This window comes from Pundamilia nyererei, unplaced genomic scaffold (assembly GCF_000239375.1).
Source record: "Pundamilia nyererei isolate P.nyererei 1_Seehausen unplaced genomic scaffold, PunNye1.0 scaffold00046, whole genome shotgun sequence".
Classification (NCBI taxonomy): domain Eukaryota; kingdom Metazoa; phylum Chordata; class Actinopteri; order Cichliformes; family Cichlidae; genus Pundamilia; species Pundamilia nyererei.
This window is the reverse complement of record NW_005187447.1, coordinates 121940-139652: the sequence shown is the minus strand read 5'-3', so window position 1 is coordinate 139652 and position 17713 is coordinate 121940. Positions and strand designations below refer to the sequence as shown.

The following is a 17713-nucleotide window of genomic DNA, read 5'->3' as shown; positions in this document are numbered from 1 at the left end:
GTGTGTGTGTGTGTGTGTGTGTGAGAAAGGCAAAGAAAGAGCTATCCATGTCTGTCTTGGGGGAGAGGATTTCACTTCTCTTTCTCACCCCCATGTGAAAAGTCGCACAGCATTTAATCACTTCTCACCTCAGTGGCATCTGAATCACCTCTTTCTCAGCTCTTCTCCAACTATATTTTGCCTTTATTCTCCAATTCCTATACAGTTAAGCTAGTCACAGCTTCTTTGCACTGCTCTTCTTCACTGTTTTGCATCATCTTTGCATTTAGTGGCGTTTCCTGTTCTGTACTCTGTTTCTTTAAAGTCTTAACCGAGCTCTCTGTCCCTGCCTGTGTTGTGTTTGTGGAATTACAGTCAACACTTAAACCCTGTCACTAGCCCTGTGGCCCACTTCTGGACATGGAAAACGGTGATAAGGACTCTGTTAAATATAGCTCCTCAACTCTGAGCCACCTGCTGTTGTGCTTCCTATAAATTCTTCTGAAGTCTAACAAAACTTCCCGTACTGGCAAACGTCAAACAGACAGAAACAATAACCACAACAGCGCATCGGTTTGTTGCAAGTTTGCAATATTAGGCCACTTCCTAAACACTTTAGCCTACCATCATGTTTTGTAAGTGAGCGCAGGAGTAAGAGTTTGGAGGTGCATGCTTACCATTATCTTTCCCTGGTTCGGCTATGATGGTGATCCTTGTATTTTCTGTAGTTGTGCTACTGCTCACATTGACTGTGCCATTGGAACTTGTGTTTGTCGCTGGGCTGCTCCCTGAATGATTGGCAGCATCCGGGCCCAAACTAGACACATGGTTCAGAACTGGAGCCCCTGTAGCTTGAACAGTACTAGGAGTAGTTTTTGAAGAAGGGGTAGGAGTATGCCCATCAGCTGAAGAAGTAAGGACAGAAGCAAATGTGTCATCTTATTAATATCCTTAAAGTCACAAATTCTTTGTTCATTATTCCAAATACATATGTAGCAACAGGTAGTGTTCACACCCCAAAACCATTGTAACAACTCAGGGTCAACACAGGCTAATGTTTAAACAACCGAACAATGGATACTGAAATTAAAACATGCACACATACAGCTGTGCAAACATTTTAAGCAACAACAGTAAGGTATTAACAAGTGATAATGGCATGAATACATTTTTGAATAAATGACATTATTATTCATTCATTTATTGAATAAGTGTGCACGTCTTCTCACTTCTTTTCAATATGTAAACTAAATCAAAAAAATGGAGCAATGTTGGAGTGTATTTCGCTTAATTTTTTACAGTATTAATTCTCTTTTTTCGTAAATAACTTTCTTTATATTGTTTACACGATCGAAATATAAACTGAAAAGTTTCCGCATGACCCCAGTTGTTGGCTTTTGGCAGGGAGGTTTTTCAGCTTTCACAACGTCTGCTTACTTGAGATCAGAGATTTGCGGGGGTTGCAACATCCGCTCCAAAACTATTTGTTCATCTCGTTGCAGCAGGTTGCACTTTAAAAATCTTATTGTATGTCTGGGATAAAACCCATCAGATGCCCTCTCGTGTTACTGCTGGAATCCAAAAGTCTAAAGAGCCCCAAACGTTTGCGTAGTGCTTTATATGTAAATGTATCTGTCCTGAGTAAAGCCTCAAAATCATCACAACAATTATCGAACAGCTTCCTTGGATCAAACAAGGTTTTAGTGTCTGGCTAAAGAATTTGGAAAGAGAATCATCCAGGTAAGGAAATCCCAAAAAGTTGATTCTGTTCATCTGGATGTAGCATTTTCAGTCTCAGTGAGAATGAAAAAGTCATTTGGATGAGTGACGAAACGTTTCTCCCACCGAAAACACTACATCCAGACGAACAGAGTCGACTTTTTAGGATATCAAGTTGTATTTGTTTTGCAGGAGCCATAAATTCCCAACCATTTTTCGCATGTGACCTTTTAAAGTAAATCAAAGTAAACCTACTTGTGACCCTTAGAGATGTGATTAGCTTAGCCAGTGTGTGATGTTCCCTTTTGGGAGACATCTTTAGAAGGCTGATATGACAAACCATTAGGGCTGCCACGATTAGTCGACTAGTCACGATTACGTCGACTATCAAAATCGTCGACGACTGATTTAATAGTCGACGCGTCGTTTGAAGCTTTGTAAGATCCCAAAAGACGCAGGAATAAGTAGTAGGATTTAAGAGTGTAATAACGGACTGAAACAGAAGATGGCAGCACTGCATGTACAAGGATGCCAGCTGCCGTTAAACCCCGAAGAAGAAGAAGAAACTGTGTCCCAGAATTCATAGCGCAGCCCAGCTCAGTTTCCAACAATGGCGGCAGCTAGCTAGTTTTAATTTTACTCTTATTATTCTTTCTGGGTTACAAAATAAAAGTTTAACATATTTTCAGGCGAGAATGTAGCTGTGTAAACCTCAAATATCTGCTCAGTTTATCAAGACACCAAATATTTTCAAAAGCGCTCCGACGTTTTCGGAGACGTCTGTTACCCACTAGCTCGATAGCGAGCCGGGGGCAAGGCTAACTAGAGCCGTGAGAACACCGGACTCCCGGCAGATCGTTTTCAAACCCACCGCCGTCTTTCGCTACTCAGGTTAAATATATATAAGTCACTTAGATAACTTAACAATGTTATTGTTTGGCTTTTTTTAGTATTTTATTTGTTCCTGAGTAAATCGGTTTGGCTGAGATTAAAGTTATAGTTTTTACACAGCTGAATAAACGTCAAGCAGACAGCTGATTATCATAAGTGTGAGATGCTCCAGAATTTACTCCAGTGTCCTGTTATATTTTAGATAGCAAGGAGTTTATTAAACTTCACTGAACCAATCTGCAAATTTCATTAAAATTTAATAAACTATCATCTTGTCTTTATTTTTAGTTAGCACAGACCTTAAACACTTAAAGCTGTAAGCTAATGATAGTTATATAAGAGCAGATGCTGCTGGTGCAATAAGCTGTACGTTTGATGATCTGATTAGTCGACTAATCGCAAAAATAATCGGTGACTAGTCGACTATCAAAATAATCGTTTGTGGCAGCCCTAACCATCCATAATAAAAGTATATATCTATTTTTAAAAAGTGTTTTACCAACTCAAGTTTAACCTTGCATCCTTTTATGAACTCTAACCTATAGGTCGTGAATTGCTAACTAAAGTGCACAGTCACAATGCCGCACGGAAAAAAAAAATAGACACAGTTTGACTGCCACTTTCAACTACAAGCCATATAAGTTGTGTGAACTAATGAAGACCTTCAGTCTTTTGCACTCTCTTTTCCCCCTCTGTGCTGACACATTTATCTCTACTGTACAAGGCTCCATTTCAGTTTCTCCCCTCCTTTGATGAAGACCAGAGCACTAATGTAATGTAAAGTCATTACCGTTCCATAACACACTGCCCTGATACCTTTCATTACTGCCATAATCAGTCACACAGCTCATCAGTAAACACAGTGAGAGAGTGAGGCAGTGAGACACAGACAGACCCAGAGAAAGAGAGAGTTGTGTGAACTAAATGATACCAAAACAGACACACTCATAAATAGACAGAGGTGCTTGGCTGTATAATACTGGCCTTGTTCCCTCACTTTAGCTCCATTAGCGAGCTTCCTAGGTCTCGTCTAGTAGGCTATGTCTGTTTTTGTACATGCATTTGTGTGCAGGGTAAAATCATGAAGAGAGTCACTGTTTCCACCATTGCACACGCCCCTTTTTAGATATTACAAGGGCTTACTCACAATCTTTCAGGCCAATGCAGCATGTACCTGGGGAGATAGCTTTTGCCCATTTGTTGACCCTGCCAGCGAGAGAAACAGCCAAAAGTTTCTCTGTGAACAGATGTCTGCTGCTGCAGCACTGCTAGAAAAATATACTGTGATACAGTCTGTCTGAGACACATCATAAGCTCTGTTTTCTCAGCAAGTGGTTCTGGTGACATTTGAGCCAATACTGCTGAAGTGAGCTTTTTATTAAGTGAAACTGAAAGAGCTAAAAACAAACAGCTATGCACATGCTGCACTCAAACTGCCTACCATGTTTTTGGCTGTCGTTCTCATTCAATAGACCACATGTGAGAGTCTAAACTAACTATAGGTGTTCTGTTATTTTTTATGATAGCGAACTTACCTGGTGCATGCATGTTACACACCGCAGGCAAAAACTTCTGTCCTAAACTAATTTGCACCATAAAAAACCCTCCCAGTAAAACTTAATAATTATCCAGCTCAGGGAATTTATTAGAATTAAAAATTAAGCTCAATGAAATGAAACATAGGGATTTCTTGTAAATGGAAGCTATTAAAAACAGCCTTTTTGAAACCAGGCACCGAGAGAGCTTCAACTTATATCACAGTTCTGCTTCATAAGATGCTCTATCTGTAGTTCTTTTCCTGAGTAAATATGACACCATTGAAATGAAACTTAAACCCAGCTCTGTTATACCGTGTGCATATTATTACATAGGTATGCTGGCTGAAGCATGATGTCAGTTACTGAAAATATTCTTACTTCTGATCTAATTTTAAATAGTCTGTCTATGTTACTCTTATGGATTTAAAACTTGTGTTTTCCACAGGAGAAAAGATCTGATTGATTGGTTACAAAAGAAGGCTATATGAGTGCAGCATTGCTCATATTCTTTGCTTCTTTGCTATGAAAACTCACGGGGCTTTTTTTATGGTGAATGCTAATAACCTGCCATCATCCCCTTCATTGTGTTTAATGCATAGAGTAAAAACTGAACCTGTTACCACTGAACCGCTTAAAATCTCTTCATAAAGTCTGCATAGTGTACTGCAGAGGCGAGCCAATTAGTAGGAACCCAGTAAAATGACAGTGTGCTGCTGCACATAATTAGAGGTGTCATTTATCACAATGTACTTTTCCTGCTAATTTACAGCCAATAAATGTTCTCCAGTGGAGCCGTGCTGTTTCCTATTCATTTGAATTTCAGCTCGAGGAGCTGAAGGGACAGTTCAGCCCAATAAAATCTTTTCAAATGTCAACAGTCTCATTGTCCTTTTATGTGAGAGGTGGTGATGGAAGAAAGAAAAGAGAAGGCCGGAGGAAGAGAGAAAAGGTAGGAGGGGGCAAAAAAACAGAAGGTGGGTTAAGAGTGAAAGACAGGATGTGTGAGAGGTGAGTTAATGTAATGCAAGCAGAAAGAGGAAGAAGGGGAGAGGGAGCAAGGGAGGAAGTGATGTGCGAGATAAAATGTGGCTTGATTGAACAAAAAGTAGAGGCGAAGATGTGGAGTAGAATTTTTAAAATAAATCTGCTCAGTGTAAAAGCGAGTTCTTTGTTGCGTAAAATGAAAACAAAACAACAACACTGACTTCATCCTTTAAACCCAGATGAGTTTTGTCATTTTAAAGCCGGACAGACATGACTAATAATGCCACTAATCCCCACTCTAACAACATCCCAAGTGTCAGCAGGTGAGTTTGGCGTGAAAGACTATGTTTACTTTTTAGGCGCTGTAAGCATAAATTTCGGGCACGTAGTATACAGAAATAAACTGCCTCCTACCGTGTACAGCGGATCCCAAGTAAATCGCTAGAAGCGCGCAAAGGGCAATCCAGAGTTTGGTCTCCATCATCTGTGTCCTGTGGCGACGCAGTAATAAAATCACTACACAAGCGTGGTTTCCTCTCCTCTTCTTCGCCCAGGACTCGCTTTTGTCCACAGTCGGACTGCAGACTTTCACAAAACAGTTTAAAAACCCGAGGCCGCTTTAGTGTCCTAACCGCGGCGGAGAAACAGTAGCTCTAACAGTGTGTGCGTGGCTGGAGGGACAAAGTTGAGGGAGGAGTGTGTGGTGTGCTCTCTCTCTCTCTCTCTCTCTCTCCAGAACCAGTGCCACGTGTTCTTGGTTCAAAATAGTCAGCGAGTCTGTGACGCACAGGCGCACAAGGCAACGACGACGCAAACACGAGCCACACAAATCACAAATGTATTAAAGATCTGTTACATTGCTATTTATAGTTAATATTTAAGCTCCATATTACTCACTTCAACGAACTTTAACGTTGTTTTTCTTCTGTCCTGTTTTTTCCTCTCCATTCATACCTAATTTAAAAATAACGTTAACAAATAAATTACTTCCTCAAATGCCTGTGATGCATTAGTAATATTGCACTGGCTATATAATATGTATTACTCCAGTTTTTTCTCTCTTTTTTAAATAATGGGTTTTCGTAATGTTTGACTTATTGACGCCTTTAAATCTGCAACAAATCAATGTTTAAACTGGGACTATGTTAAATCATTGTCTCACTAAGGATTCAGCTATGCAACATTTTAAAAAAGCTTCACTCGTTCTTTTGGGTTTATAACTTTATGCTAAAGCGGAATTAAAAATTAAGAACGTTCTCGCTTCTCGTGATTTTTAAGGCATGATGGAAGTTTTTCTCTCGTCCACATGGGGGCGCTGTTGCTTTAAAGTTGATTCTTATAACAGGCCAAACTGTAAACTGCAACACACTGCTCTAGTTAGACTGATAAACTGAAAGCCATTTGTCTCACACATTTCATGTAGATATAGAATTATACTAAGATATTAAACTGTTTTGGGGGTGGAATGAAGAATAGTAAACATATACACAGAGGGTTGTTAGGGCTGGGTTAGGGCTCTCAACTCTACTGCTGATTCACTGGTTTAAATAAGATTAGACTTGTGAGTCATTGATGTCCTACAACTCCTGATTCAATTTTAACTGCAATTTTCTTCAGTTGAATTGGATGGCTTTGTTTTTATTACTGTTTGCACACTATATATATATATGTTTTAAATAGTTGTCTGTTGACAGTGATGTGTGGTTATCATTTTGTCCAGGAGAAATTTATACGATATGCACTTTAAAAAGGATATATTGGTCTATTATATATTTTATTTGCATATAAAATAATAAACCTAATATGATAGCTGGGATAGGCTCCAACCAGCTGCAGCCCTGGAATGGATAAAGGAAGAAAATGAATAGATGGGTGAATGAATGGATTTGCAAGCCAAGTTCAGTAAAAGAAATAAAGCCATTGTTTAAAAAGCACAACTTGCTTGAAAACCTAAAGATTAAGATGTATTTGAAAACACAGGGTGGCATGGTGATGCTGAAGATTGTCTATTGAAATACAGTCCTGGGCCTTTCTGTATGGAGTTTGTATGTTCTATCTGATACCCCAACTTCCCTGCAAAGAAGTGCATGCAGTTAGGTTAATTGGTGATTCTGAATTGCCTGGTGTGAGTGTAAATGTTTGGCTCTGCGACAGTATCGGTATATTTAAATTAAGGTAACTGTGGGCTGTTATTATTATTATTATTATTATTATTATTATTATTGTTAGTAGTAGTAGTAGTAGTAGTAGTATTGGTAGTATGTGTAGTATGTGTACATTGATGTGTATTCCATCACTCGCAATCTATTTAGGGAGGAAACTGTCGCATTTAATGTTAATGGCTTCAAAAGGGCAACTCTGGACGATTTACATAATTTAACATTGTGATGACGCAAACAGTTTAGTAAGACTGATAATATATAACTAACTAATAGATTATAATAGCAAAATTCACTCTTTGCAGTAACGTATACATATCCTGTGCATTTAGTATTATGGGAATTTTACAAAATCGCTGTTTCATTTGCCTTGTTCATTGGTTACGCTGCGATTACGATATTTCCAACAACACGTGAACGTAGCAAAGGCTACTGGTGACGGAGCAGAGGCAGAAGAGCGGCGGGGAGCTGCCAGCATCGTCTCAGACCGTCGCAGGACAGAAAGGTGTGAAAATACTGGTCCACCAGATAGACTGGCGATAACACACTGAGATGAGATTGTTATGATAAAACTGTCACTCTGAAAATACCAGCGTCGCCGTCTCGCTTGGTTGAATTTGACACTAGGGTTGCGTCAAGTTACATTGCTACGTTAGCTAGTTTCGTGCTAGCACAGTGACGCTAGCAATCGCTGTAGTATTCTTACATAGTGGAGGTTAGCGACAGCTAGAAGAGCTAATGTTAGCTTGCCGGTTAGCCCCTCATGTCATCCTTATGACTACAATTAATCATATCGTAAAGCTAACCTAAACATGCTCATTGCTGTTGCGGAATTATTATGGAAATTACACACTTTGCGGGGGAAAGTCTAACGAAAGCTGCTGCTGAATGTGTTGCTCCTCTTTGATCATTTGACAGCTCCGTATCAGCGGAGATATGGAGACACCGGGGAGAATAGCAGCCACACCGGACGCCCTGGACTTTACGGTGGAAAACGTGGAGACGGTAAGTTTTTGCATCAGTCAGCTCAAGAGGAAAAGCAGGGGCTGTGTTAAAGATAATACGGGCGAATTAAGGGGGAAAGCAGGACGCTTAAGTGCGCCTTGTAGCCCGCTGTAATTACTTTGGTTAAGACTTTTTCTTACAATGCTGGTTTATTTAGGGGACGTGATGTTGCTGTGTTTACGAGCTGACCTCACCTAATTTAGCCTCGACTAAATGCTATGTTTAGAAAGAATACTGAAGTGGTAACAGGTTGTACCATGCACATTCTCCTAAGTGCGCTTCAAGGTTTTGTTTATCTTTGTCAGATTGGTTATATTCAGCTGGTGTGTGTGTGTGTATGTGTGTGTACGTGTATATGTGTGTGTACGTGCGTGTGCATGGCAGTGTTTGCAGCCAGGTCGCTGTGATAAATCTCCCTCCTTGGTGGCCGCTAACAGGGGCACAAGGGGATGGGTGGGGAGGCGGTGGAGAGTGTGTGTGAGAGAGAGAAAGGTTCTCCTGTGGTGGATGAGAGCTGATGTGATAAAACTGATAGAGGGATGAGGTGAAGGAGGGAGGGGTCCATGTCGATAACAGTGCCAGTAAAGAAAGAGGAGGGGGTGAGAGGAGGTTGGGGATGCGACAGAAATGATTAGAGGCAGGTTTAAAGGAGAGAGGCAGATTCCTGTGGGGAAAAATGCCTGGATAGATAGGTAGTGTGGTGTAATAAAAGCACAAAGAAGAATAACAAACACTGAGCACGGTCCTGTTCTGCCTTGGGATAATCTATTTTCACTTATTCATGTTTCATTTCTGCAAGTGGAGAGTGTATTGTTTTATTGACACACCAGAGGAAAAGGATACTCCATTCCATGGAATTACATTTTCTAAATTTAAAGTTAACACTAACATATATTACATGCACTCCTTAAAATGTGTAATTAATATAACTTGAAGCATGGAGGTAAATTTTTAGATAAAGTAAACTAAGTCCAAACTCATATGCTTAGATATTATCATAACATTGTTCTGTTTTTATTTTGGGTTCGCAATATTGAAGTGAAACCTTGCTTACCAAAAACCCTTCACACATGCAAAAACAATGCCTGATATTTAAAAAAAAAGAAAATGGTGTGAGCCACATGCGCTACATTCAGCTTTCACTGACTCATTTTACTGTCTGAATCAGGTAGTCGTGTCAGGGTACTAATCATTCAGTAAATAATAGTTTTTAAAAAGTGTTTAAGAGCATATCTGTAATGTCTTTGCAAATAACAAAATGTCATGTGTGGGTAGTGTTTAAGAATTTAAGGTCGTTATTCAGATTGTGTGACAGCTTGCACCAGCATTCAGTCTGTTCCAAGCCGTACAGCACTATCTGTAATCTCATGAACTAATATAGCATGCATACAGCACATAGCATCTGAAGTATAATTTCCCATAAAAGATATCAGCAGTTTAGTATTTATAGTGCAGTGGCATTTCAAAACTAATGAGATATTGTTAGTCTAAGGCTTGACTATATTTAGAAAGTAATACCGGTAGCTGAGATTTTTTTTTTTTCTATTTTCTTATCCTTTCTTGTGAGTTTGGTGATAACACTTTGGTTATGGGATCAGTAGGATGCTAAGAGAATGGAAAGTGTCTTTAAATTTCTTTTCCTGCTTACCTAAAAACATCCTTAGCATGTAAATCTGATCTTTAACTTATTGTCTAATATGTTAGTGTCAGCAGTAAATTACCTACTGTACAGTAGCATATGGCTTATGAATAAAAAGATAAATTGTAATTTTATTGGAGCAGTTGAAAAAAGGAGATTGTAGATGCAGAATTTTCCCTTTGCTGCAGTGGGTGTTGGGTAGTGTGTGCTTATATTATAGATGGTGGTGGAGATGATGGTTCCTGGCCCAGTGTTTCTATGTGTTCCATAGAGTGCTCTTTGTTCAGTCTCAGCTCTGTGAAACAAAGTGTCACACTGTCAGGATCTTTGTGTGCATAATAAAAGGGGTTTGAACACTGGCGTACATTTCCGCCCAACTATAATTATCTTTGGAGTCACTATGTGCCAAGAAAGGGAATTTTTAAGAGGAAATTCAGAGCGCCACAGTATGTTTTTAGGATTTTGCCATTTTTTAGCTCTCCCCTGAGACAAAATACTGCTGTACCACAGGAAAGAAGCCCAACACTGCACTGGATCGGCCCAATTCTTGCTCAAGGGAACTTTAACAGGGTGACTTTCTGTTACCGTAACTAACTGTAATCACCCCACACAGGATGCTGTGCACAGGAGACTGTCAAGGTCCATTTAGTATGGTTTAGCTCCCTGCCTCTCAGCTGGTAAAGCACCTCTGTCATTCAGTAACTGTAGGTAATTTCAGGGTGAGATCTATGTAGCAGCAGGTGCAGTTTTAAGAAGTTTTATCACATTTAAAGGCTGAGGAGACTATTCACCCAACCAGCTAACATATTATAAAACATAGCAGCACCCTAAAATCTGTCACTGAGAAATTACACATGATGTATTAAATAGTTTTTCAGTAGTGAGAGTGTAAGAGTTTGATATATCTTCTTGTGCTAATCCAATGCCAGTATTAAATGAATAACCTGAATTACTCACTGTGAGAAAGAGACTGGGAATCTTTTTTTTAATGTTCATCTGCATAAAAATGAAACTTTGCTTTAGTGATATTTTAATGGTCGTCAAACATTTCACATTTCTCTAGGGGCCACCGGCATGCAAAGAAGGCTGACCTTACCTCGATGACACGTAGGCTCACTAGGCGAAATGACGATCCCTGTAAAGTCCAGAATACATGGCTTCCACTCGCCCAATCTTTACTCCGAAGATTTGGGCCAGCTTATCACTCCATTCAGTCTTGAGTTGTGGTTCCTCACCCCGCAGACAGTTCAACACTTGGGTGATGAGAAAAGTAATCATATTCCAAATAAACAAAAGAGGGAAGTGAAGCCTGTAGGTGCTTGAGTATCCTCTTCTTGAAAACCCATCATCTCACACCTGCTCCTGTCATTTCATGAAGGGCAATTTAGTATGCCTGGAGGCCCTTCAGACTAGGGCTGTGCGATATGACCAAAATCTCATATCCCGATATAATACATCTATCGTCCGATAACGATATAAATCACAAAAATTTTACATTTTCTGTAAATTCTGTGAATCTCGGGCAGCTCGACTTGCGGGAAGTGTGTCCAGCTGTGCGTCATGTAGCTGGAGTCGAGTGTTTTTACAGATGCATGAAACTATACGTTTTTAGACATAAGTTGTGAAGGCCGCCGTTTTCTTTGTGAGTATTTATTACACGGCGTGCTGCGGGGAAAAGCCTGTTCTAACGTTTGAGTCTAAGGTTTATTTTTTAGCACCTCGCGGCTCTTTTTTTTAACTTCTCATCTGTAAATAATCTGCTCTTTCATGTGATTCAGTTTATTTTGAAAAGTCTCAACAGGATCTTGAGCTTTATTGTGAAGGGTTTATGTGGAACATAAACAAGCGGACATGCGATGCTGTTACTGTCGTTGTTGCTAACCACAACGCATAAAAACAGGCGCTTGTCCGTCTGTAGTGTGGTTATATAAAATATAAGAGAAAGAGAGAACTTTAAGAAATTAATATATCCACTACAGTGACCATCAAAAGGATGAAAAAATATTGCCGTAAAGAGTTTATTTTGCGACACCACGAAACAAACGATAGCGTAAAATGAAACGATAGACGTTTTTATATGGTCATCCGATATATATCGTTATATCGAACAGCCCTACTTCAGACCCACACCCTTCACATCCTTGTGGCCAAATCCTTGGGTGGGTGGTACTGTGACAGTATTATGGTTGTTTATATCTAAGATAAATGGCAACAATCTTAGAATTGAATCATGGGACGCACCTTTAGTTAGATAAGGTAAAATAATATTAATGAAGTTGATCACAGTTACACCGAACATTAGCACAAATCACAGAGTGAAGTCAACAGGAAAAGCACACTTATGGTTTTTTTTTTCAGTTGTCATGTCTGTTAACTAACATCAGCTCTAAATATCAGATAGATGCATTTCTATAGTAAATAAATATTATTATCCTCAATTCAGTATCTACACCTCAGCAGTCCTCTGAAACTTTTCAGGAAAATAAATGGGACTGCATATGGAGACATTTGGTACAAGAGATTTTTTTAGTGTTCATGTGACTGAGATATAATCACTCTTGGCAACATAGTATTCTTAATTTCTATCTTGGCTGTATGCTGTCAACAGCCACCCGCGCACACAAACTATTGTTCTTTGTTCCCTCATTAATCATCATTCGTCTGCATGTCTCTGACTCTCGCAGTGTTATCATGGGTCAGTGATGTGATCATGCCTTCTGCATACACAACCGTAGCTGCTACAGTGACACTTGTGAACAGATGGCTTGAAAATACACTGAACCTGACCTGCTGTGTGTGAACACAGTGTGCAAAGATATTTCCAAAGTATGTGTGTGGGGGGTTCCTGCTTTTATGCCTTAAAAGCATGCTGGGGAAGAGAGATTTCTTTAGTAAAAAAATAAAAATAAAAAGACTGCCTTTATTTTAGATCTGCCTGCCTCTATTAGTCCAAATCTGCTGCTATGGTTCTCACCTCCTGGATTTGCTTCATATTTGGTATTTAGTAAATTATAGGTGAAGTATTATAGCTATTTGTTTTGGTCGTGAGGATTCAGCTAGATAGTGAATCTGTCTGATGGAGGCATGTTGGGTTTTTTTTTTGTTTTGTTTTTTACCTACACGCCCTTTCCCTTCCTACAGTGGTGACGAGGCTAATGACCTTTGACAGTGTCTGCCAAGAGCTCGGCTTCCTCAGCTGAAGCCAGGTGGTGCAGGCATTTTGCGACCATCTGTAGATACAACTACCTCTATCAACTGCAAGTAAAATTGAGGGCCAGTGTTTTTAAGGATGTGGGTTTTCTTCTTTTCTTCTTGTTTTAAGAACCAGTTAACAGTAGACAATACAGTTGTTTGAGATTTTTGAGATGTCTCGTGTGATTTATAGGAAAAGACAAGCAGTGGTTCTTTGTCAACAGATTAAAGGAGCAAACTGAGCAGACTGTTTAGCATGGTGTGCTTTGATAATAAACCTCGGAAGGACAGAGCAGCTCAGACACAGCGCTGTTCAGGATTAAATAAGGAGAAGTCTGCGATCACACAGTGGAGTTAAAAGCTGCTGTTTATGACTCGAATTACATCAATGGCACAGTGGAACTGACTAAACCGTTTTTTATACACCCAATCTTTTTATGTTTGATCTATGTCTTAATTGGTATATGAGTTAAAGCTGGACCTGAATATTCATCTATTCAGATTTGCATTAACATTTTCCTCTTGGATGAGCAGTTCGCTCTCAGTTATGCATACCCTAGTAACTTCATAGACCTTGTTGTATTATAACTTTAACTAACAGCTGTCCCTGGTACCAGGCTCCTTGCACTCTTGCTTCTGTTAACTTTATTGAAGAGTAGTGTGTTTTCAGTTTTACCTAAATCCAGTAGTTTTGGGCAAATTCGCACATAAATATTTGTGTTGATTGTGAGATTTGTGAAGTCAGACACTTTTCTCTAGTAAAGCAAACTGCAATCCTCCCCTGAATTATCATATTTTATTCAGATAATGAGCACAGAGAAGCAGAGCTACTCCTAGATGGGTCTGTTGCTAGTGTTTGTATACGATCATGTGAGAAGGACAACAAGGTGCTGAGTGAAATGATTACACTCAGTGCTAATCATCAATAAAATGAGATTTAAATGGTTTAAAAAAACAGAACATCATTAGAAGAAAGCTGATCAGTTATTTGTGGCATCTCGCAAATAACTGAGATTCCACAAATAACTGAATATATGGGAAACATTGCCTATTTTCCATATATGCTTCCCAGGTAATGTTTCCAGGAAAATACTGCCGATAGGTCTATATACATCACAAATGGATGGATTAGCTGATCTATATTAATATTGAAATTATTTTTCCTCTCTCTAAAAACGATAAATGTCCTAAAAATCCAGTTATAGTTGGGGCCAAATTGCAAAGATCCTGCCAAATCACAGCACAACATTCATTTTTCAAGGAGATTTTTCTACATCAGTGGTTCTCATATTTTCTAGCATGCTACACTTGAAGTGAAACATAGTTCACACCCCTCAATTTATAAGTTGTTAACAGTAATGCAGGATGAATTATAGTTAAAGGTTAGCACAAAAGCAGCAGTAAACCGTTGTCCTTATTTTCCCTACAATTTATCAGGCTTAGTTTCTCTCCATGTGTCAACAGTCCTCAATCGTGGTATATGTGGTTTTAAAAAAAAGAGGTTTCATAGCCTGTTATCACTTATGTTTCTCTGAAACTGAAGATAGATGTTAAGTATGAGCTAAGAATAAGTAAAGGCCCCTTACCATACATATGGCTCCTATAGCTCTTGCTATAGCATCTGTACAGATGCTACCTGACTGTGCAAACAGTCAGCTCATTAACAGCCAGCAGCCATGTTCAGAGTAGTATAGTGAGTGGAGACAGATAATTGCAGTGGAGGATGACAGACATTTAGAGAACATCACCTGAAACTCTGCCTCTAGTCAGTATTGACTTTGTATTGATAGTCTTTTTTCAGCTTTAGTTGTATTGTTGTCCTTTGTAACCTGTCATGTTTTTTTGCTGTATTGTTAAACCTTCCCTTTTCTACAACATTATATTTTGGGGTAAAATGTAAATCCTAGAAGAAATGTGAGGAACAGAGGCATGGGAAGAAACCAGATGGACAGTTAAGGCTCGAGGAAGGAAAATAGAGAGATGAACTGTCAGAGAGAAAAGAGGAGAGCATGACTGGTGGTGGAGGAAGTGATGTGAGCAGGCTTCAGGGGTAAAAGACAAGGATCAAAAGCTCACTGAATAGATTTTTTTTTGCTTCCCTGAGACACTATGTGCTGGCAGCCAGCTGTTTCAGTTCAGTGAGCATGTATGTGTGCTAGTGCGCTTGTGTGCGAGACAGAGAGAAGGAAATAAAAAGGCATTTTTTGCAGAGTAGTGCCTCCGTATTTTGTCTAGCATTGTCAGGATTAGAGGTGTCTGTTTAATTAACACTGCATTTTATTTTCTTGTATTGCCCTCTCTCACACTCATCCCTTATCTTTTTTTTTTTCTTTGGCTCTCTCTGCACTCAAGTACTCAAATTACTCAGAGCTACATTTCACAGAGTCCTGTTTTCAGGTCATTGCTTTCTCAACTCTTCAGATTTTGGAGGTAACCTGTCTATTTGGTGTTTATGTGTTGCCAAGTGAGAAAAGATTCTCATTTCTCAAGGCATCAAGGCCTTTCCAGCATATAAGCGCTCAAAGGAATGCATCTATTCGCAGCAGGTCTGTTTGCGGACACCCACTGTTGTGACTGTGCAGTGTAGTTGCAAACATTTCTCACAAGAAAGTTGTTCAGATCCTTCATGGTTCAAGACTGTATGGATTGGTTTCACTGTTTAGTATTATTCTTCTCTTTTCTTTTTCATAGGCACTCCACCAGTTGTACTATGACCCTAATATAGAAAACAAGAATCTGGCCCAGAAATGGCTAATGCAGGCTCAGGTCTCGCCTCAGGCCTGGCAGTTTTGCTGGGCCCTCCTGAGCCCAGAAAAGGTACATGGTACACAGACTCTCACAAAGACACACATAGATAGAAGAAACTAAGATATTTTCTGTAATTTGCATCCATCTTTTCTTCGTTCACAGGTTCCAGAGATCCAGTACTTTGGCGCTAGTGCACTTCACACCAAGATCTCTCGGTACTGGTCAGATATCCCCACAGACCAGTATGAGTCTCTGAAGAGCCAGCTGTTCTCCCAGATTGCCTGCTTCTCCTCTGGCTCCAAGATGGTGCTCACAAGGCTGTGTGTGGCATTGGCCTCTCTGGCACTCAATACCATGCCTGAGGCCTGGCCTGGCGCAGTGGCAGAGATGGTGCGAGTGTTTCAGGAGGACGGGGGAGGAGTGGACGGACGGGCACGCTGCCTTGCATTGCTAGAGCTGCTCACTGTCCTGCCTGAGGAGTTCCAGACCAGCCGTCTGCCCCAGTACCGGAAAGGACAGGTATCTCTCCAGGCACCCCTTTCTCCTATCTTTGCATCCACTGCAGGTTTCCCTATATTAAATTTTTTTTTTTTAATTTTTAACTCTTTTACTCTGTCCATGCATCTTCAGAGTGTTAATAGTGCTTTACAAGATTTTTAGTTGTGGAAATGTGGAAAATTTAAAAAACTTAAACGGCTCACATGCAAGTAGCGACTTCTTGTAGTATTTTATGCAGCCCATGTATTCAACCAGAGTTCATTTTATGCTATGATATGACAACACAAGACTAAGAAAGCTTTAACATTTTTTGCATTTTAGCTACTTCTCATTTCTTTCTTTCTTTTATTAAATGTTTTTGAACAACAGTTCTTTCTTTTGACTGGATTTTTTAACTACAGAGATGTTTGTGAGAAAACAATGGTTTATATTCCAAAAAGTATGGTATCCAAGTATTTTATTGCCACCAAAATAAAAGAGACAAATACTAGACCTAAACAAAGCTTTAGCAGTATTAACCCTTTTTATCATTCTCACTCTAGGTTCGGGGAGCCCTGGGACGGGAGTGGGGGTCAGTGTGTCCCTTACTGCAACAACTACTGCGGCGGACAGACAGCCCGGGAGCCGTGAAAGCTCGCGTGCTACGCTGCCTGTCATCGTGGGTGCTGCTAGATGTGCCCCTCAGCGAGAGTGAAGGCCTGGTGCACGACTGCTTTAGTGCCCTGCCCGACCCAGAGCTCTTCGACACAGCAGTAGAGGCAATAGTCAATGCCATCTCGCAACCCGACTCCCAAAGGTGTGTACAAATGTTTGTAAATGTGCATTTATGTTTACCCATTAAAATGGGATTATAACTATAAGACGACATGATAACTATACTGCTACACAAAAGGTTGTGAGGAACTGGTGAAAATACACTGGAGACAAAATGAAAACAGTGAAAGAGAGAGATGAAAAAATCAGTAGCTTAGGGCTGAGAGCAGACAGGGTGGGCACTGGAAGGGCACAAGGGAGGGATGGAAAGAAAGAAGGAAGGAAGGAGGGAGGGATTGATACAGGGCAATCTGACAGCCAGGGGGAGGAGAGCGGCATTTCTCGGTTGGCTGGCGTTGCTATGGTTACAGAGCTGGGGAGAGATGTCATCATGCCCCGGTTGATTCAGACATAGCAGGCACCCATTACCCCTCCCCTTAGAGACAGAAATCTAGAGGGAGGGGGCGATGGGGCGATGCAAAGAGAAGAAAGGATGCTAAGAGACAGGGGAGGGCAAGGGAAGGTGTGAGATGTGTGGAAGGATAAAAGGCTTCATCCTCCATACCTCTGCCCGGCTGCACAGACAGAGGGTTGGACCTGTGAAGTTA

General features: G+C 40.2%; 2 protein-coding genes across 3 annotated transcripts in view; one reads left to right on the top strand and one right to left on the bottom strand.

The window, feature by feature from the left end:
• LOC102197749 (putative protein TPRXL) overlaps positions 1–5817 on the bottom strand; it is a 14088-nt gene extending 8271 nt beyond the window's left edge. The window contains exons 1-2 of the mRNA XM_005732191.1: positions 5526–5817; positions 657–884 (exon numbers count right to left, since the gene is read on the bottom strand). Coding sequence (XP_005732248.1) covers positions 657–884; positions 5526–5595 — 298 coding nt within the window. The 5' untranslated portion in view covers positions 5596–5817. The remainder of the gene's footprint in view (positions 1–656; positions 885–5525) is intronic.
• A 1881-nt stretch (positions 5818–7698) lies between these two features.
• LOC102197282 (importin-13-like) overlaps positions 7699–17713 on the top strand; it is a 29127-nt gene continuing 19112 nt past the window's right edge. For both annotated transcript variants that reach the window (XM_005732189.1, XM_005732190.1), the window contains exons 1-5: positions 7699–7775; positions 8189–8275; positions 15798–15923; positions 16017–16373; positions 16895–17148. In XM_005732189.1, the coding sequence (XP_005732246.1) occupies positions 8207–8275; positions 15798–15923; positions 16017–16373; positions 16895–17148 (806 nt within the window). In that variant the 5' untranslated portion in view covers positions 7699–7775; positions 8189–8206. The remainder of the gene's footprint in view (positions 7776–8188; positions 8276–15797; positions 15924–16016; positions 16374–16894; positions 17149–17713) is intronic.